Genomic DNA, 22,926 nt, shown 5'->3' on the forward strand with positions numbered 1-22,926 from the left:
CGCCGTGTTGCAGCTGCGGTCCAAATGACGCCAACGTCCACGTATCGTCTCATGCGCCAGAGTTTACACCTCTATTCATACAAAATTCAAACGCGGCAACCCCTCAGCGCTGCTACCATTGCTGCACGAGAGACATTCGCTAACGATATAGTGCACAGGATTGATGACGGCGATATGCATGTGGGCAGCATTTGGTTTACTGACGAAGCTTATTTTTACCTGGACGGCTTCGTCAATAAACAGAACTGGCGCATATGGGGAACCGAAAAGCCCCATGTTGCAGTCCCATCGACCCTGCATCCTCAAAAAGTACTGGTCTGGGCCGCCATTTCTTCCAAAGGAATCATTGGCCCATTTTTCAGATCCGAAACGATTACTGCATCACGCTATCTGGACATTCTTCGTGAATTTGTGGCGGTACAAACTGCCTTAGACGACACTGCGAACACCTCGTGGTTTATGCAAGATGGTGCCCGGCCACATCGCACGGCCGACGTCTTTAATTTCCTGAATGAATATTTCGATGATCTTGTGATTGCTTTGGACTATCCGAAACATACAGGAGGCGGCGTGGATTGGCCTCCCTATTCGCCAGACATGAACCCCTGTGACTTCTTTCTGTGGGGACACTTGAAAGACCAGGTGTACCGCCAGAATCCAGAAACAATTGAACAACTGAAGCAGTACATCTCATCTGCATGTGAAGCCATTCCGCCAGACACGTTGTCAAAGGTTTCGGGTAATTTCATTCAGAGACTACGCCATATTATTGCTACGCATGGTGGATATGTGGAAAATATCGTACTATAGAGTTTCCCAGACCGCAGCGCCATCTGTTGTTGAAAATTGTAACTACTGTAATTTCGAAAGTTTGTCTGCCTGAAAATGTACTGTTGTCCCAAGCATATTGCAACAAACGGTGTATTTCTATCGCTGCTCGTTTAGTTTTTATTGCCGTTTCAAATATACCGGTCATTTTTGAAACACCCTGTATGTAATTCATGTCACACAGTCTCATACGGAACCTACATCCACTTTCTTTTATATGTGTATATGATAAGATACTGTCATCCACCTTCCCTTCTGTGTGAAAGGATGAATGAGCAAATGTATTTCTAGTTGCATGCTTGATGGTAGCAGACAAGCCTGTCTGCTAGATAACAGTAGGACTGATGTCGGAACAGGTAGCTACGCTTTCTAAAAGCAAAGAGGTTTCTATTCTTGTTATGGTCCTGTCCGTCCCTTGTCATGTTGGTATAGGAAGCTGCCTCTCTGGTCACTTCCGTTTGTATTTGTTAAGCACCCTCGGTAGGGGCCCAAGCCAGTCGGTCTGCGGCGAGCGTCTGAAGTGGTAAGATCTCCAGCTAAGCGCGTCTCTGCTAAGTCCGTAGGACAATGGATTTCTTAAATTCAGCCTAACGAAAAATTTAATCACCTTTATTTCAGGTTTATATCTACAATATCTGATGTTATCTTAAACTGCAATGGAGTGTAGTTCGAGTGTGAAGTTCAGAATGTCTTCCAGTAGTTGCTTAGTCACTACTTTGTGAGTAAAGTGTAACCATGTGTGGATGATCCGTAACTCAGGAGTTACACTCTTTGTGTAAACCAAGTTCACGACGTGAAGCATGTAGTGTAGTTATCAAAGTAGCCCTCAGATATTCTTTTCGGGAAGATTTCACAGAGAGTTAGTATGAATTTAGTATACCAGTGTGTGGTAATTTCATGACAGACAGGATTGCGCTATGAATGTAATTTCTTTGGGTGAAAATTGAATCGGTTGGTTGTGGTTATACAGATTGAATAACATCGGGGATAGGCTACAACCCTGTCTCACTCCCTTCCTAACCACAGCTTCCCTTTCATGCCCCTCGACTCTTATAAGTGCCATGTGGTTTCTGCACAAATTTTAAATAGCCTTTCGCTTCCTGTATTTTACCCTTTTGAAAGAGAGTATTCTAGTCAACATTGTCAAAAGCTTTCTCTAAGTCTACAAATGCTCGAAACTTAGGTTTGCCTTTCCTTAATCAATTTTCTAAGATAAGTCGTAGGGTCAGCATTGCGTCACGTGTTCCAACATTTGTACGGAATCCAAACTGATATTCGGCTTCTATCAGTTTTTCCGTTCATCTGTAAAGACTTCGTGTTAGTATTTTTCAGCCGTGGCTTATTAAACTGATAGTTCGGTACTTTTCACATCTGCAATACCTGGTTTCTTTAGGATTGGAATTATTATATTCTTCGTGAATTCTGCACTAGTAATTCAGTTTCTGACTCAGCAGACTGCTAACGCATTACGAGGAAGACGAAAGGGTTGAATTTTTTCACCGTCCTTATCCGTTTTCAGCTTGCATTCTCTCTCTCTAACAACGCTACAAGTATCGTAGACGTACGGGAGAGTCAGAACTCTTACAGATGATTAACGTCACAATCGGACAGGCAAAGATAACGACAGTGTGAATCAGATATATAGTAAGCAGACTCTCAGAACTGACCACTTACACGGCTGTGTGTGTCACTTCCTCACTCATCTTACGTGTAACAAACTGAGGAAGAAAAACGTTACTTACCATGATCTCGAATGCGAATGGAACTAAAGCTGCTGATATGTGCCTCACACCATGTGACAGCAACTGCGCAACATCCCGCGAGTAGTTGGAGACGTGTTCCAGGTAGGCGGGCACCTCGGTCTCCAGTTCTGGAGAAGACAGACGACATTCTAATGAACTACTCAGCTGAACAGATTTCTGTCAGAAACACAGATTTCGCTTCCTGGCTTCACCTGTTTATATGTTACATGTAGGCAAAACTGTCGTGGTGCTTGTCAGCAAGCCAAAATCTAGGAAATATACACCAAATTTATCAAAAAAAAACTTAGAATACTGTAGCTCCATATTTAGCAATTTATACGACCACTCACTCACAGAAAGATCTGTACTTAAAGAGTGGAAAATTCTGTCAGAAACACAGCTTTCACTTCCTGGTTTCACCAGTTTGTATGCTACATGTAGGCAAAATTGCAGTGGTACTTGTCAGCAAAGCAAAATCCAGGAAATATACAACTTTATCAAAAAAAAAAAAAAACTTAGAATACTGTAGCTCCATATTTAGCAATTATATACAACCACTAGCCCACAGAAAGATCCGTACCTAAAGAGTGGAAATTTGCTCAAGTCACACCAATACTCAAAAAGGGAAGTAGGAGTAATCCGCTGAATTACAGGCCCATATCACTAATGTCGATTTGCAGTATGGTTTGGAACGTACACTGTATTCGTACATTAAGAAGTACCCCGAAGAAAACGATTTGTTGACAAATATCACGTATTAAGAAAATATCGTTCTTGTGAAACACAACTAGCTCTTTATACCCATGAAGTAATGAGTGCTGTAGATAGGGGATGTCAGATTGATTCCATGTTTGTAGATTTCCAGAAGGCTTTCGATACCGTTCCTCACAAGCGTCTCCTAACCAAACTGCGTGCCTACGGAGTATCGCCTCAACTGTGCGACTGGATTCGTGATTTCCTGTCAGAAAGGTCACAGTTCGCAGTTCTAGAAGAAAAGTCATCTAGTAAAACAGAAGTTTTCCCAAAGAAGTGTTATAGGCGCTCTATTGTTCCTGATCTCTATTAACGTCGTCGTCGGCTGATACTCGTATCCGAGTTTTCATTTCTCTCCTGAGATTTCCTTTGTCACGGTTCAGGCGTGGAAGTGTCGTTGATGGCTTAGCAATCCAATCCTAGCGTGGAACAGGCGGCCACAGACATTACAGCTGATGGAAGGTGGAGGACGTGGCTGAGTCTGGAGGAGTTTACGTCTCTGGCGTTTGTCATTCTCCATTCTTCGACGTTCCAGCTCAAAGTTTTGAAGAGCATTTGAGGTAACTGAGCGCCAGCGACTTCGGTCTTCTGCTATTGTGGACCAGTTACTCGGATCGATGTTCAAGTTTTTCAGATTTTTCTTGTAATGATCCTTATAACGTTTGAGAGGGGCACCTCGTGGCCTTTTACCTGTGCTCACTTCGCTGTACAGCATTTGGCGTGGAAGTCTGTCATTTTTCATCCGCTGGATATGTCCGACCCATCTGAGTTGATGCCCAATGATAAGAGCTTCCATGCTATGCATTTTTGCTTTCTCTAGAACAGCCGTGTTGGATATGAAGTCATCCCATTTCAGGATCATGATATATCTTAGCTTTTGTTGGTTGAAGCGTTCTAGTTTCTTCAGATCGCAGCGATATAACGTCCAGGTTTCGCAACAATATAGCAGGGTGGAAATGACTACAGCTTTGTACACCATCAGTTTGGTGTACAGTGTTAGGTCTTTATTCAGGAAGACACGCTTTGTAAGACGACCAAATGCTACATGTGCAGCACGTAATCTATTCTCCACATCTTTTCCAGATGAGCAGTTGGATGACAGTATGCTTCCCAGGTAGAGGAAATGGTCCACTTGTTCCAAGGGTGTATCATAGATGGATATGCTGAAGTCAGGAACGGAGGAGCCAGGAGTTGGCTGCGCCATCACCTTTGTCTTTGGAATATTGATGGAGAGACCAAATCGTTCGTACGCCCTGCTGAAGGAATCAACTGACAGCTGCAACTCTGCAGGTGAATGAGCTGGAGAGGCATTGTCATCAGCATACTGCAGCTCTGTCACACGAGTGGTACTGGTGAACCTTTTTGAATGGAGTCTGGACTGGTTGAATAATCCTCCATCAAACCTGTACTTTAGTTCTATTCCTGCATTGTTTACGGTTGTCTCGTAAAGCATAGCTGCCAGATACAATGCAAATAATGTTGGTGCAAGAACGCATCCTTGTTTAAGCCCACTTGTTATTGGGAATTCACCAGTCATTTCATTTTGGCAGAGGACCTGTCCAGTCATATCAACGTGCAGAGCTTCAATCAGGTCAACAAAATGTTCAGGGCAGCCGAAGCGTTTTAAGACCATCCACATGGCTTCTCTGGGAACTGTATCAAAGGCCTTTTCTAGATCGTAGAAAACAAGTAGTAAAGGCTTTTGCTGTTCTCTGCACTTCTCCCGTAGTTGTCGTGCACAGAAGATCATGTCAATTGTCCCTCTTGAAGGTGGAAACCCGTATTGAGACTCAGGTAGTATAGTCTCTGAAAGTGTCTGGAGGCGATTTAAAAGGATTCTTGCAAAAATTTTTCCAGTGACAGAGAGTAGAGATATTCCCCGGTAGTTACCACAGACGTTTCTGTCGCCCTTTTTGAAGATGGTGACAATTGTGGAGTTCTTCAAGTCAGCTGGTACCTTGCGGGTTTCCCACATTAATATAATAAGTGAGAAGAATCTAGTTTTTAGAGGCAAGCCGCCACCCTCAATAAGCTCCATCGGGATGCTGTCAGGTCCAGGAGCCTTCCCAGGTTTCACACTCTTGAGTGCCTTGCAAAATTCTTGAAAAGTTGGAGGATCAGCCAGCCAGGGTTTTGGAGGGTGCTGTGGGACATTTTTGAGAAAATCTCCAGCGGCAGTAGAAGGGCTGTTTAACAGTGAGCTGAAGCGCTCTTTCCAACGATTTAAGATGTCCTGACTTTCAGTAAGAATGGTGGAGTTGTCAGCAGCTTTCAGTGTTCCTGATGAGGAGCGGATAGGTCCATACAGCTCTTTAATACCAGCGTAAAAGCCACGCAGGTTCCTTGCATCAGAAAGATTTTGGAGTTCTGTGGCTTTCTGTTGCCACCATTTGTTCTTGATTACTCGTATTTCACTTTGACATTTCTGCTTGAGTTCTTGAAAGTGTGCTTTCTTTTCTGCGCAGGATGGATCTTGAGCAAGGGATAGGTAAGCATCCCGCTTTGCATTGATGATGGCTTGGATTTCTCCGTGGTTGTCATCAAACCAGTCACTTCTTTTCCGTGCACTACAACCAACAACATTCTCAGCAGTTTCTTTGATGATGTTCTTTAATGTGGTCCATTCTCGTTCGACGTCATCTGTGGTTGCTGGAGCTTTGTTAAGTTGTTCAGACAGTATGTCTTGGAAGTGTGAGCGAACGTTTTTGTTGTTCAGGTTGCTTATGTTGAATTTTCTGCGTGGTGGGTTTGAAAAGTGGGATCGTGGCTTGCGATACTTTGGTACTCTCAAACGGCTGACTAAAAGTCTATGGTCCGTCCAGCACTCATCGATGTTTAGTGCTGCTTTTGTGATGAGAATGTCTTTCTTGTCACGCTGTCGCGTAATAACGTAGTCTATAAGATGCCAATGTTTGGAGCGTGGGTGCATCCATGTGGTCTTATAGCGGTTACGCAAACGGAATTGGGTATTGGAGATGAAAAGCTCGTGCTCAGCACATAGACCAAGAAGTAGCAACCCATTTGCATTGCAGTTTCCCACCCCTTGTTTACCCATGACATCTCTCCAAAAACGGTTGTCCCTTCCCACTCTGGCATTGAAATCACCAAGTAAAATTAATTTATCTTGAATGGGTATTTTAGAGAGAGTACTGTTCAGTTGGTGGTAGAACTGATTCTTTGTGTCTTCATCACTGTCTAAAGTAGGAGCATATGCAGAGACGAAGGTGATGAATCTGTCTGAACCAATGGGTACTCTAAGAGTCATCAGTCTTTCATTAATTGAGACAGGTGTAAGTCGAAGATCTTTCACTATTTTCGTTTTTACGGCAAATCCTGCACCATGGATGCGTGGTTCTCCTGCATCCTTTCCCTTCCAGAAGATGGTGTACCCTGAACGTACCTCACTAATGTGTCCCTCACCTGAGAGTCTTGTCTCACTCAAGGCAGCTATGTCTATATCTAGCCGGGCTAGTTCTTGGGTGATAAGAGCGGTTCTTCTCTCTGGTCTGTAATTGTTCACGTCCAGGAGGGTCCTGACATTCCATGTCCCTATTGTCATAATCATTTCATTCTTCTTTTGTTTACGTCCGCAGTATAAGGAGTGACCTACTGGGAGCGGATTCCCAGCCCGGTTCAAGTGTGACTTCCGATGTTCAGCCCACATTTTCTAGGGCCTTCCCCATTCAGGGTGGGCAGCGGTCATCCTAAATAGGCCTGCCCAGTCGCAGATGCAGGACCGGATTCCCGAGTAGTCACGCGGGTTCTCAGGAAGGCGACCATCACACACCTGCCGCCAGTGTGCAGGTCCAGACTAGTAGCTTCCAGCCTCACTCGGAGCCTGCTACCTTCGTCCTTATCCCATCGCCATTGGTCTTTAGAGAAAATGACAGGAGAAATTGCCATTTGCGTGAATTTCTTTAAGGTGGATTACAGCTTGCGAGGAAGTGACCCACACACTATGATTCTGGAACAATTCATCACGGCACATATGTATGTGACATGTGACTTCAGGTACCAGAACTGCAACGAACTGCCGCGAGCTCAATGATGGCTGAGCGGCGCCTTTACAGCCAGTTCGTCTGGCATGACCTCTTCCGCCTCCACGATCTTTGAGAACCTGGGATATAAGATTCTTCTCACGCTCGCTTCGCCGTTGGGTCGAAGGGTAGATAATAGATACTAGAGAGGAAAGTGAAAGACACCCTTGGGCCTCGGAAACCTAATACCGTTGGGGTCGAAGAAACCAAGAGTTGGCCGAGGGGGGCCGGATAGGAAAGGAAACAGGAGAAGTCTGACACAAGTAAGTGGAAGTAATACCAGGCTTAGCTAAGGGCCCGTGTGGTTGCCACCCACATACTCCCAAGACGGGAGCCCCCTGCGGGGGGCCATCTTAGATTGTTTGCAGATGACGCTGTCATTTACCGTCTTTTAAAGCAGTCAGTTGACCGAAACGAATTGCAAAACGATGTAGGTAAGATATTTGTATGGAGCGAAAAGTGGCAGTTGACATGAATACTAAAAGAAATCAGCTAAATTTTGTTTACGTGGTAAGTCACACAAATCTGAAGGCTGTAATTAATAATAAATAATTAGGGATTACAATTACAAATAACCTAAACTGGAACAATCACTTGGATAATGTTGTGGGTAAAGCAAACCAAAGACGGCGATTCATTAGCAGAACACTTAGAAGGTGCAACAGGTCTACTAAAGAGACTGCTTACACCACGCTTGTCCGCCCTATTCTGGAGTACTGCAGTGCGGTGTGGGATCCGTGTCAGGTGGGACCGACGGATGACGTCAAAAAAGTACAAAGAAGGGCAGCTCGTTTTGTAATATCGCGAAATATGGTAGATAGTGCAACAGACATGATACGGGAATTGGAGTGGAAATCATTAAAACAAAGGCGTTTTTCGTAGCGACGGGATCTTCTCACGAAATTTCAACCAACAGTTTTCTCCTCCAATTGCGAAAACATTCTGTTGGCACCAACCTACATAGGAAGAAATGATCATAACGATAAAATAAGAGAAATCAGGACTCGCACAGAAAAATTCAGGTGCTTGTTTTTCCCGCGAGCCGTTCGAGAGTGGAACGGTAGAGCGACAGCTTGAAGGTGGTTCACTCAACCCTCTTCCAGGCACTTTACTGTGAACAGCAAAAGAATCACACAGATGTAGATGTCCATATTGTAACGCTCCTTAAAAAAATGATATAATAGACTTCACGATTAATTTGAATGAATGTCTGATTTGTGGAATAAGTACTGAACTCGAATTGTCGTGTTGCGTGTTGTCAGTGCATGTGGTGTGCATTTTGGTGTGGAGACACCATCTACAACCAAGGACGTCTCGTTTGTTGCATTATCTGCACAATTACCGTTTACGGAAGCTGACGGATTTCTTAAGAACAGACTGAGTGCTTTTGCACTGTTGTTTCCTCTGACATACTGCTGGCAATCTGGTTAATTGTGTGAAAAATAGGTAAATCTTGACCTCATTCGGTAAACCATCAAGCTTTGAATTCAGCACGTCAGCCATGTGCAGATCAGCGGCTTCCGCAGTGCCGGAATCTATCGTCTGATTGCTAGTCAAATTAGTGGGTGAAATTATAGTGTCAGGAAATGTCCATTATTTTGGGAAACGGAACTCACGTTTTCTGTGATGCTTTGCAACTGTTGCACCGCAGAGTGGTCACTATCATTCTCAACATTGTTGTCAATAATAGGAAAATCTTCTACTTCGATATCTCTGTCAGATTACACGCCGGAACCTTGACACTTTTGCGCGGCATCGTATCAAATACAGAGTACAAATCCAAAGACAAAAATACAAAAAATCAACACTCAACTCAATGAAAAACTCAAGGCGGAGCATAATAATGCCGATGAACTGTGAAAAAATTTTGAAAAAATTAGTAACCAGTAAACGGCGTTGCGCTAAAAAAATTTTTAAAAAAGGGTCAAACTACTGATATCGCTACTGTTTTATATATATATATATATATATATATATATATATATATATATATATATACTCCTGGAAATGGAAAAAAGAACACATTGACACCGGTGTGTCAGACCCACCATACTTGCTCCGGACACTGCGAGAGGGCTGTACAAGCAATGATCACACGCACGGCACAGCGGACACACCAGGAACCGCGGTGTTGGCCGTCGAATGGCGCTAGCTGCGCAGCATTTGTGCACCGCCGCCGTCAGTGTCAGCCAGTTTGCCGTGGCATACGGAGCTCCATCGCAGTCTTTAACACTGGTAGCATGCCGCGACAGCGTGGACGTGAACCGTATGTGCAGTTGACAGACTTTGAGCGAGGGCGTATAGTGGGCATGCGAGAGGCCGGGTGGACGTACCGCCGAATTGCTCAACACGTGGGGCGTGAGGTCTCCACAGTACATCGATGTTGTCGCCAGTGGTCGGCGGAAGGTGCACGTGCCCGTCGACCTGGGACCGGACCGCGGCGACGCACGGATGCACGCCAAGACCGTAGGATCCTACGCAGTGCCGTAGGGGACCGCACCGCCACTTCCCAGCAAATTAGGGACACTGTTGCTCCTGGGGTATCGGCGAGGACCATTCGCAACCGTCTCCATGAAGCTGGGCTACGGTCCCGCACACCGTTAGGCCGTCTTCCGCTCACGCCCCAACATCGTGCAGCCCGCCTCCAGTGGTGTCGCGACAGGCGTGAATGGAGGGACGAATGGAGACGTGTCGTCTTCAGCGATGAGAGTCGCTTCTGCCTTGGTGCCAATGAAGGTCGTATGCGTGTTTGGCGCCGTGCAGGTGAGCGCCACAATCAGGACTGCATACGACCGAGGCACACAGGGCCAACACCCGGCATCATGGTGTGGGGAGCGATCTCCTACACTGGCCGTACACCACTGGTGATCGTCGAGGGGACACTGAATAGTGCACGGTACATCCAAACCGTCATCGAACCCATCGTTCTACCATTCCTAGACCGGCAAGGGAACTTGCTGTTCCAACAGGACAATGCACTTCCGCATGTATCCCGTGCCACCCAACGTGCTCTAGAAGGTGTAAGTCAACTACCCTGGCCAGCAAGATCTCCGGATCTGTCCCCCATTGAGCATGTTTGGGACTGGATGAAGCGTCGTCTCACGCGGTCTGCACGTCCAGCACGAACGCTGGTCCAACTGAGGCGCCAGGTGGAAATGGCATGGCAAGCCGTTCCACAGGACTACATCCAGCATCTCTACGATCGTCTCCATGGGAGAATAGCAGCCTGCATTGCTGCGAAAGGTGGATATACACTGTACTAGTGCCGACATTGTGCATGCTATGTCGCCTGTGTCTATGTGCCTGTGGTTCTGTCAGTGTGATCATGTGATGTATCTGACCCCAGGAATGTGTCAATAATTCCTGGGACAATGAATTCACGGTGTTCTTATTTCAATTTCCAGGAGTATATATATATATATATATATATATATATATATATATATATATATATATATATGACTATTTTGATATCACTGATTTTACAAAGCGAACGACTAGCAGGGCTGACGTCAAGTGCAACGTTCTTTAATAAAAAGAAAGAGAAAGATTACGATTACGTTGAATGAGTGTCTGATCTGTGGAATGACTACTGAACTCGAATTGTTGTGTGGCGTGTTGTAAGTGCAAGTAGTGTTCTTAGTCTGTGTAATTGTTAGCAAAACTTAACACGAATCGATTGGGTAATGCAACTCTCAATACCAATAAAGAAACAGTCACTGCAAAATACATTCACCCCCTTTACCACTGAATGCTAAAGCCCTGTTAAAAAACCAATAAGTTTGGTGTCTGTACACGTAACAATTAAATTAAATTGTCTTATCTCTAAAGCAGCAACGGTGGAACGCGTATATTCTGGTCTCTCATAAAAAAATGTAAATATACTAACTACAGGCTCAGCAGTGTGCAATGCTGGCCATAATACTTGAAATGCACATGAAATTCATTTGGCTGATAAACTAGAACATTTAAGAAATTCCAAATTCTTTGAAAAATATATGACCTGGACCGGGAGGCGTTGCTTATTATGATGGATTGCTAGCACTCACTGCATACAGCAAAATTATATTGCAAATTAAGTTTGTCTTTTCAAAAACATCTGACAATTGAAGTTACATTACTCACAATTGATTCACAAACAATGAGATTTAAACAGCAAGTATTATCTAACTTCATTAATCCAACGTAGATGCAAATCATCAAATTACACATAGCTCTGTTAACAAATCTTAAAAGCATTACAAAAATGAAATATCTAAGTAGACTTTCTGTGAAAACCGATTACGTACATCGTGGGGTTACTCAACAATAACAAATTGTCAGCCAACTCTCCTATACTAACGCTCTGGCAAAAACAGAAATCGCAATTATTGAGAATCTCCTTGGTTGCACCAAGACTTCTGCTTCCATGTTCAACAATATCGACATACCTACATTAATCAAACTCTTGGTGACTTCACACAGTACACCACAGAAGCTGCCCACTCCATCGTCTTTCCCTCACACGCAGCTGCCTACAAATGTGCGCCCAGCTCTCTCCAGCATTACATTCTCAGACCAGAAACAGTATCTCTGGCTCTACGGTCGCGCACAGTCAGTGATCCGCATTATTCGTCGTTTATAGTATACTAGTTTCATTTTAATTTATTAATATTCTTATCTTATTCTGGTGCCACATACAAGTGCGACCCAGTGTACTCCTTTCAGCATTGTGTTCAACGTTAAAGACGAGATATTCATCATTTTGATTTACAGCTCCTTGTATTGGCCGTGTTTGCAGTTAAAATTGTTGGAAGTGAGGTCCTTCAGTTATGCAAAACACCATCTTCTCTCAGTACCCAAACATGTTACGGGACCACTGTGCCATCATCGGTGGGTTTTCGTTTTTTTAATTCTTCAATGTGAACATTTTTGTTAAATGATTATAAAATTATGTGCATCTTTAGTTCAAACAAAAGATCGTTTCTTTTTGTAAATACTCACACGCGCACACACGCACACACACGCACACAGGCACACATCTACACACACAGACACACACACGCGCGCTAAAAACTGATACACTAAAATCTGCAAAGACGCACCATTTACACACAAAATGAATACCATATAAAAGAGAGCACATACAGCTAAAAAGCGCACAGAAAACACACACACACGCACACGCACGCGCACGAAGATAAAATGCAAACAAAATTCAAATTTGGCGCCGAACTCTCTGGTGAACAAATGAACACTGACTGGGCTGCGACACACAACAAACCACAATCACACTGTGTTTTGGTGAAGTGAAGAGTGTTTTACTACGCTATTTGTGGAAAATACTTGTTATAGCTACGTATGCATCACAACACCTCAGCATGATGCGAAGAATGGAAGTGCTTGGCACACGTAAACGTAAGTAAAAACGAATATAGGCGCGAAAACATCGCGACAAACTAAATTACGTTCTAGAAGATAGGTTAACTCCCAGCAGAAAACTTTCTCATCAGCATCCTTTGGTTGTAGATGACAAGCTACGTGTAGTAATTAACACACAAGTGATCCAGAAAATTCATGCACACCAAATGTAAAGGTATTTACAAAAAGGTACGATATGTTGTTTGAACTAAAGATGCACATAATTTTATAATCATTTAACAAAAATGTTCACATTGCAGAATAAATAAAAACGGAAAGCCACTGATGATGGCACAGTGGTGCCGAAACATGTTTGGATACTGAGAAAAAACGTTGTTTTGCGTAATTGGCGGACCTCACATCCAACAATTAAGGACGAGATTCAATCTTTAGAAAAAAGTGGAATGTATACTACTTCCCGTTACTTTTTTTGTGACAATATATGTGAAGACCAGTCAGAAAAGGATATAACTGCTACACTTAACACGAAAACATATGGAGACTGAAAAAGAGAGGTTCCAACTTTGTTGAACATGCTCTCAATGAATATCGTTCTGGAGATATTGAAAGTGATCTGCTCAATAGAGCGAGTAAAGGTATAAAACTAACGTTATTTGAAATCTGTCTGTCAACAAACACCAGTCACAGAATCCTTAACGAAAAAATACAGTTTCCCCGCCGTTTCGCCTTAACCGCACACATTCTCTCGGTATTCGTCCTTCGGCATCCAAGAGAAGAATAACAGCACGTTAGTACTGCTCGAACGCATTTGGTAATAACGTCGCCATAGTTCACGTATCCGTATTTACTACACGCATGGAGGAAAGACGCGAATTCCATAATAATCCTTTGCCTATTACCGAGCGAGGTCGTGCAGTGGTTAAACACTGGACTCGCATTCGGGAGGACGACGGTTCAATCCCGCGTCCGGCCATCCTGATTTAGGTTTTCCGTGATTTCCCTAAATCGCTGCAGGCAAATGCCGGGATGGTTCCTTTCAAAGGGCACGGCCGACTTCCTTCCCCGTCCTTCCCTAATCCGATGAGACCAATGACCTCGCTGCCTGGTCTCCTTCCCTAAAACAACCCACCCCAACTCCCTTGCCTACATGTCGGTGCTTATATACCTCCATAGGAGCCGCGCTACGTTGGGTATAGGCTGCAGCACCATAGCCTCCCATATTGGAATGCGCGCGGGCAGCATGCCCTACCTGATATGTTGCAAAACGTCGCACATAAAAACGGGATTCTTCCGGGGCTTATACCTCGGGTTCTATTGGTGACAGAAATGTAGGGTCAGTGTTTTGGATAGTCCTTGGGCTAGGGACCATTTGTATACCCCACAGAAGGCGCTTATTAGTCTCACTATCCAACAGTATGGGGCCAAAGTATCGTTGTTACAAATTTCCTCCTGCTTAGGCAAACGGAGCGACTCAGTTGAGTCTTTTTGCATTTGATGTCTATGGTTAGTCTTAAGTGGCTTTTGGAAACATCATTAGTTCATGGGCGTTTCCTTAGGAACCATCCCCCATCCCCCCAAAGAAACCTTTTTCTCTACCATTCCTTCGTGCCAAAATCGAGTCGCGGATTCCAAGGCCATTCACAGTAAATGGCTGAAATTCTTACGATGTATTCCTAAGATCCCGATCCCCAAAAAGTTTACTGATTTCTTCATCCGTTTACGAGATACTAAGGTTCATAGTTACCTCTCATGTACGTGTCAGATATGCACTTAAAATCCGTTTAGAGGTGAAAATGTAGTTTATAAAGTGGCGAACCACTGAACAATAAGCTGTAAAGTGCCCATAGCACCGAAAAACACCGTAAAGCGTCTTGGACTAAGCTATTACAAAACCAACAATGAAAGAAAGAAAACGATTAGGACTTTTAAAATTGATAAAAAAAAATTTAATGGAGCAACAGCCCCACATCTACTTTATGTCTACCGCAGTTTTCTAATACCAACCCTGGAACATGCTGCACCAATATGGATGATACCAAACGTTCAAGCCGTCCGCTGTGGCCGAGCAGTTGCAGGCACTAGTCTGGAACCGCGCTGCTGCTGCGCTTGCAGGTTCGAATCCTGCCTAGGGCATGGATGTGTGTGATGTCCTTAGGTTAGTTAGGTTTAAGTAGTTCTAAGTCTACGGGACTGATGACCTCAGATGTTAAGTCCCATAGTGCTAAGACCCCTTTTTTTAAATGTTCACACACCAAAAATATTTAACAGAGATAAAAGAATGATACGAACAGCGATAAATACTAGTCCAAGAGCCAATAGAAGAGATCTATATCCTGTACATATGTACAGCCACTAGAGGAGAGACTGATACAAGTGACAGCAAAATAAGGAGAATTTATATTAGCAACAGAATCAAAAAAACAACGCACTCGTTATAACAACCACCGATGCAGCTTAATTTTCCAAAACATAAATATTCGTTCCCACCAAGTGCTACTGCACAACTATGAGAGAACCCAGCAAGAACAAGTTATGCCGCAGGAATTACAGGATCAAAATTTACAAGAAAATTAATTTATAATAGTTAAATACACAAATAACCTAACTAAAGTTTTTAGGGAGATTTTTTTCTCAGTATGGATAAAAATTCCATCTCACAGCCAAAAGAACGGGAACTAACATTTATATAAGGCAAATAGCCCAAACCCTAACAAAAATAAAGAACGCAACCACAGTATAAGGAAGGAACTACGCTTGGCTCAAACGAACTCATCGCCTGTTTGAAAATGGGTCCGCCATTCCTTTCAAGAATATACACTAGTGCCCATTAAAATTGCTACACCACGAAAATGACGTGCTACAGACGCGAAATTTAACCGACAGGAGGAAGATGCTGTGATATGCAAATGATTAGCTTTTCAGAGAATTTACACAAGTTTGGCGCCCGTGGTGACACTGACAACGTGCTGACATGAGGAAAGTTTCCAACCGATTTCTCATACACAAACAGCAGCTGACCGGCGTTGCCTGGTGATACGTTATTGTGATGCCTCTTGCTAGGAGGAGAAATGCGTACCGTCACGTTTCCGACTTCGACAAAGATCGGATTGTAGCCTACCGCTATTGCGGTTTATCGTATAGCGACATTGCTGCTCGCGTTGGTCGAGATCCAATGACTGTTAGCAGATTATTGACCCGATGGGTTCAGGAGGGTAATACGGAACGCCGTTCTGGATCCCAACGGCCTCGTATCACAAGCAGTCGAGACGACAGGCATCTTACCTGCACGGCTGTAACGGATCGAGCAGCCACGTCTCGATCCCTAAGTCAACAGACGGGGACGTTTGCAAGACAACACTTATCTGCATGAACAGTTCGACGACGTTTGCAGCAGCATGGACTATTGGCTCGGAGACCACGGCTCCGGTTGCCCTTGACGCTGCATCACAGACAGGAGCCCCTGCGATGCTGTGCTCAACGACGACCCGCGTTACGAATAGCAAAACGTCATTTTCTCGGATGAATCCAGGTTCTGTTTACAGCATCATGATGGTCGCGTCCGTGTTTGGCGACATCGCGGTGAATGCACAATGGAAGCGTGTATTCGTCATCGCCATTCTGGCGTATCACCCGGCGTGATGGTATGGGGTGCCACTGGTTACACGTCTCGGTTACCTCTTGTTCGCATTGACGTCACTTTGAACAGTGGACGTTACATTTCAGATGTGTTACGACCCGTAGCTCTACCCTTCATTCGATCCCTGTGAAACCCTCAATTTCAGCAGGATAATGCACGACCGCATGTTGCAGATCCTGTACGGGCCTTTCTGGACACAGAAAATGTTCGACGGCTGCCCTGGCCAGCACATTTCTCACACCAATTGAAAACGTCTGGTCAATGGTGGCTGAGCAACTGGCTCGTCACAATACGCCAGTCACTACTCTTGAAGAACTGTGGTATCGTGGTGAAGCTGTACACGCCATCCAAGCTCTGTTTGACTCAATGCCCAGGCGTATCAAGGCCGTTATTACGGCCAGAGGTGATTGTTCTTGGTACTGACTTCCCAGGATCTATGCACCCAAATTGCGTGAAAATGTAATCAGTTGTCAGTTCTACTATATTATATTTGTCCAATGAATACCCGTTTATTATCTCCATTTCTTCTTGGTGTAGCAATTTTAATGGCTAGTAGTGTATCAGTGACACCTGACGAGGAATGACTGCTAGTTAGACACACACTTGGTGCATGTAGTATGAGTGAGCCTGCTGTCTGTGTGTAGAATGGGGAAGGCGCTCGACCCACCTGAGTTTCTCTGGTGACTCTGCAGAAGCATTTCGGAAACTGCACCACTTGTCGGCTTTTCGAGCAGTTCTGTGGGGATTGTCTTCAATACGTGTCGAATCCAAGATGAAACCACGTCCAGACGTCGTTGGGTTGGGCTGCCACCCCTCATTACAGATGTCGGCTGTCGTAGGCTGGGCGGACTGGTAAAACAGGTCGGCGAACTGTGATGGAACTAACATCAGACTTTCATGCTGGGCAGAGTACAGTGCAGCGACCACTTCTATCGATGGCCGTCCACAGCCAGCGACCCATGCATGTGCCGATGTTAACAACACAACGTAGACGACTACGACTGAAATGGGCTCGTGACCATCGGCACTGTTCGTTAGCACAGTGGCAGAGCTTTGCATGGGCTGATGAACCCCAATACTATGCGACTTAGCTTCTGAGGTCATCAGTCGCCTAGAACTTAGAACTAATTAAACCTAACTAACCTAACGACATCACACACATCCATGCCCGAGGCAGGATTCGAACCTGCGACCGTAGCGGTCGCTCGGTTCCAGTCTGTACCGCCTAGAACCGCACGGCCACTCCGGCCGGCATACCTCCTTCATCATGCCGACAGGAGGGCGCGAATCCGTCGTCTACCAGGGGAACAACTCCCTGACACTGCTGGGCAGAGACGGTGGCCATTCCATTATGCTCTCGGGAACATCGACATGGGTATCCATGATTCCAGTGGTGCTCCTGCAAGGCACCATGGTGGCCAAGAAGTATCGTAGGCTGGTTCAATACTGTACCGTCTGCCATCGGGTTCCCCTATAAGGCAGGCAGCACCGCATATCAGCCACGCTATGAGGGAAACAAACCAACAGCCAAACAGGCGAAGACATCAGGAAACACGCCGAAGATTCGAGTCGATTAATAGGAACCTTTCCTTGCAGAGGTCGCCGCGACATATCCGGCCACGGATTTCCACACCAGGTTTTTATTGGCTCCAGCTCACTATATAGGCCCGATCAAAGGCAGACCAGTCTTCTTCCACTGCTAATGGCAACCGCTATAGCGGAGTCTCCGAGAAGATATCACCGAAGCCGGTGTACTGCACCGCCGATCAAAGTACCAGCCGACCGAGAGGAACCACATCTCCGGCTAGATCGACGGACGCCTACATCTATTGTACAGCCAGCTATTGTATTGTAGAAGAAGTTACGTTCAATAAAGCCGGCCATCGTGGCCGAGCGGTTCTAGGCGCTTCAGTCCGGAACCGCGCTGCTGCTACGGCCGCAGGTTCGAATCCTGCCTCGGGCATGGATGTGTGTGATGTCCTTAGGTTAGTTAGGTTTAAGTAGTTCATAGTTCTAGGGGACTGATGACCTCAGAAGTTAAGTCCCATTGTGCTCAGAACCCAGAATACAACAAATACCTTGTACACCCCTTCATGACGCCAGTGACATTTTTCAACAAGATAATGCGCCATGTCACAAGACGAGGAGTGTGATGGAGTGGTTTGAGGAATACAGTGGCGAGTTATAATTGATGTGCTATTCCCCCCAGCTCGCCAGATCTCAACCCAATGGAACACATCTGGGATATGACTGAATGTGGCGTCAGAGTTCATGGCCCCCCCCCCCCTCATTTTCCCGAAAATTACGGGAATTAGGTGACTTGTGTGTGCAGATGTGTGTCAACTCCCTCCAGAGACCTAGCAAGGCATCATTGCTTCCATGTCACGACGCGTTGCGGCTTTTATCCGTGACAATGTGGACACACTGGCTATTACGTATATGGTCATAATGTTCTGCCTGATCAGTGTACATGCGTACAGTTACACATAGTTTTTTATAATATGTATGGATACCATTGTATGTATTGTATGTTAACCTGGGACCTAGAAACGACGGAGAGGCTCCGTCCCCGCCGCAGCCGCAGTGGTCCACAGTCCCACGACGACTACCGCAGTCCACTTCACCCCTCCGCTGCTCCACACCGAACCAAGGGTTATTGTGCGGTTCGGCCCTCGGTGGACCCCCAGGGAACGTCTCACACCAGACGTGTGTAACCGCTACGTTTGCGTGGTAGAGTAATGGCGGTGTACGCGTACGTGGAGAACTTATTTGCGCGACAATCGCCGACATAGTGTAACTGAGGCGGAATAAGGGGAAGAAGCCGGCATTCACCGAGGCAGATGGAAAACCGCCTAAAAACCATCCACAGACTGGCCGGTTCGCCGGACCTCGACACAAATCCGCCGGGCGGATTCGTGCCGGGATTAGGCGCTCATTCCCGCCCGGAAAACAGTGCGTTAGACCGCACGGCCAAGCGAGCGGGCCATGGATACCATACTAGATGAAGTTTTCGCACATTGCGAATTTCTAACTCGTCATCTTCCAGCGAAGGCGCCGCGATTCGGTTGATACCTCGAAAATTTTCGCCACTGAAATTCACCGAGAAAACCTGCATTCCCAAAGAACTTACTTACAAATAAAGACTCGCCTGTTTTGCAGATGAATTCTCCTCGGGTTTTCAGCCGAGTGGTGGCGTTGTCTTGTGGCAACGTTTCAATGAGTTTCTTACCCATCACCTTCTGGCAAAGTGTGTCAACTCCCTCCCATCTTCGCCAGAAGATGATGGGTACTAAACTCATTGAAACGTTGTGACAAGAAGACGCCACCACTCGGCTGATAACCCGAGAATAATTCATCACTGGAATACGCCGAGAAAGACTGCAATCGCATGTATCTCACCTGTTTTGTTCAAGTGCCGCTGGAGAAAATTCCATTTTTGGCGCCCGGCGCATTTTCTGCCTAGGCGTATGGCTTTTGTGATGTGCCGAAGGGTGCGCAGTAATTCGGAGAGGACAGGACCCCTCTGATCGTCCGAGGTCAGCGTTTGCACGTCCCACTCCGTGATGTTAGACCTTTAAAAATAAAACGCAGTCAGCTGGTGTAACAAATGAAATCCCGAAATTTGATTGTAAGGGGGGATTTGATACGTGGGGAGGCGCCGGTGCCAGTTGCTTTCTCCGTTCGATTCACCCGGATCGATTTTTTCCCTCTGGCGTTGCTCATCTTTGCCTCGTTGGCCGGTGGTGGTGCTGGTGAGCTGGCGGGCAGTCTGGGTTTTGGCTTCGGAACAGCCGGTACGTGTCGCTGCTCAAAGGGTGAAACTTGTCTTTGCGTGGAGTTAGCTGGATTCGACCGGTGTATGTGGCTCGGAGTGCGGAAGCGGGCCTGTTATTGCAAGTTCTTGGGGCGCGACTGGGTCATGGTCTTCTACACAGGACGCTGAGCAATGTGTTATTCATTTTGGCTAGTGGAGTTGAACTATGTACCACGCAGCTGTCTATTGAAGAAGTAGACATACAAGCTTTCTAGCTTTACAATCGGACTTACCCGTGTTTTCACTAGCTTCTTTCTTATGAGTGTCAATATTGTATTGGAACTGCGACGTACTGGTGTAATAATATTATGCTTTGTCTTATCGTTGCCCTTTTAAAACTAGTCTGTTTGTGCTGGGGCAGTTTTACATATTTTTAAAATTTGAAGTCTACAGTTAATGCTTTCAACCATTTTTAATTTGCCTTTGTCTTGATGTGATCTATCTTTACAGAATTTTATCTCGCTCTATTCTGGGGATGTTAACATTGTTTCTTTTGGCTGTGGCTGTGTGCCTGTGCAGCACTGCAGCGGGCACCTAGTCCCTGTCTAGATCGATGTCCGGAGTACGACGTCTTGGCCGACCAATACCAGAGGGGAACGAAGGTTCTTTTGGACGCGGGGAAAATGGCAACCAATTCAGCGGCCACTGAGTTCTTCGGGTTGCAGTGAATGGGGATCTTGCATTAAGTTAAGTTTCCTCTGCATTGAGACGCCAAGGCGTTTGTTCCGTTTGCTATACTCCTTATATATTTACCTTCAAAACCATAAAGGAAGGAGACTAGTGTTCTGAATTATACCTTATGTGCAGCGAGAGTTGAACTTATATACATGTTAAAGAGAAATACATGATGGGAAGCGGAAATTGGAAATTACGTGAATTGTCCTATTGCTATTGCCCAGGTGACCTATTTAAAAGAAACTTATTTCACCTTTATTATTAAAGTGCCCTTTGTCAAATGAAACTGATTTCACCTTTTATTTTTGAAGTTGTTACAGTTAGTATAGAAGTTATAAGAAGTTCTTGTTTGCATCTAATTCAATTAGAGAGGTATTGTGTAATATACTTTCTGACTTGTGAATAAGAGACACTTGTACAAAATTTTTGTGTAAATACTGTACCCTTTGGGTCAAACTGTGGATCAGTAACAAATTAGTTGTATCTTGCAAGCCCTCTGTACTTATTATTTCACTTGTCACCGGTTTGCACGTAAACACGACGTTGCCGCATGCTTAAAAGTGATGCCTCCGGATTGTTAGTGTGAAACTCTCAACGCTTTGAAAATAAAACATTCTTCATCTTTGCGCTTCACGTCCACATATTTGCAGCCCTCTGACGCTAGAGGGCTCACAACTGTAGGGTGTAAGACGGCGGTGTGTGACGTAACTTTATCAGTGCGTGAGAAACAGAGTGCTGTAATCGTGTTTCGAATCCTAAGAGATCGTCCAGACACAGGGCAACCTCTCCTGACAGACCACACATGAACGCTGAAGCGATCCAGCGCCTCCAGTTCGCTCTCGTCGTTCATCCTCCATACAGTCCGGACTTTGCGCCATTCTACGAGGCGTGTTTTTTAAGTAAGTACCGTTCTGAAATTTAAAAAAAAGACGTGCTAAGATATCTCAATAATTTTATTTCTACATGAAAGCCTGTACCTTAATCTACTTTTCTACACAATTTCCGTCAATATTGAGGGACTTCTCATAACGTTGTACCAGTTTTTGAATACCCTCCTCATAGAAGTCTGCCGCCTGACTTGTTAACCACTGCATCACCACTCTTTTGACTTCGTCATCGTCGAAGACGCTGACCGCCCAGGTGTTTCTTCAAGTGCAGGAACAGATGGTAGTCACTGGGCGCAAGATCGGGGCTGAACGGAGGATGATCTAGTTTCCCATCGAAAAGATGTGACCTTTGGTCTGATTCGCCACGAACGGACGGGCGTTGTCTTGCAGCAAAACGATGCCCTTGCTCAATTTCCACGGACTGTTGCTTTGATTCCGGTGTGACGTAGGCCACCCACGTTCCATCGCCCGTAACAAATTGGCTTAAGAAATCATCACCGTCGTTGCGGTATCGCTCAAGGAAAGTCAATACACTGTCTAAACGTTTGGTTTTGTGCACATCCGTCAAAATTTTCGGTAGGCAACGTGTGCATAATTTTCGGCAATTCAAGTGCTCGGTCACAGTGCTATACGAAACACTACGAGAAACATTAGGAAAGGCATCCCGCAAGGACGAAATCGTAGGCCTAAAGCACCTGTTTTCTCTCACCTTATAGTCCACGTCCTGGACCAAACTTTCATTAACGACCGAAGGACACCCACTCCGTTGTTCATCATGCACATTTGTGCCGCCATCTTTAAATGCTATCACCCACATTCTTACCATTCCATCACTCATAATGTTTTCTCCGTAAACTGCGCAGATCTCACGATGAATATAGATCGCTTTTAGGCCTTTAGCACTAAGAAATCTTATAACAGCCCGTACTTCACAGCCGGCGGGACTCAAGATTATCGGACGCATCTTAAACACTCAGTACGCAACGTAAACAAGGAAGCATCAGACTGTAATGGCGTCAGCGCGTAGATTAAGGTACAGGCTTTCATGCAAAAATAAAATTATTGAAATATCTTTGAACGTCTTTTCTTTTAATTTCAAAACGGTACTTACTTAAAAAACACGCCTCGTTATTCATCTGTTTCAAAAAGTTGAAGGATACTTTCGCGGACTTCACTTTGATGGTGATTAAGG

At 45.1% G+C, this 22,926-nt stretch overlaps 1 protein-coding gene across 4 annotated transcripts in view; it reads right to left on the reverse strand.

The window, feature by feature from the left end:
• LOC126210627 (uncharacterized) overlaps positions 1-22,926 on the reverse strand; it is a 178,345-nt gene that overhangs the window by 23,713 nt on the left and 131,706 nt on the right. The window contains exons 3-4 of one of the 4 annotated variants that reach the window (XM_049939929.1): positions 19,758-19,930; positions 2,571-2,698 (exon numbers count right to left, since the gene is read on the reverse strand). The exons of the other annotated variants lie outside the window; for them this stretch is intronic. Of the exons in view, the coding sequence (XP_049795886.1) occupies positions 2,571-2,698; positions 19,758-19,930 (301 nt within the window). The remainder of the gene's footprint in view (positions 1-2,570; positions 2,699-19,757; positions 19,931-22,926) is intronic. 4 annotated transcript variants of the gene reach the window in all.

This window comes from Schistocerca nitens, chromosome 10, assembly GCF_023898315.1.
Source record: "Schistocerca nitens isolate TAMUIC-IGC-003100 chromosome 10, iqSchNite1.1, whole genome shotgun sequence".
Taxonomy (NCBI): Eukaryota; Metazoa; Arthropoda; class Insecta; order Orthoptera; family Acrididae; genus Schistocerca; species Schistocerca nitens.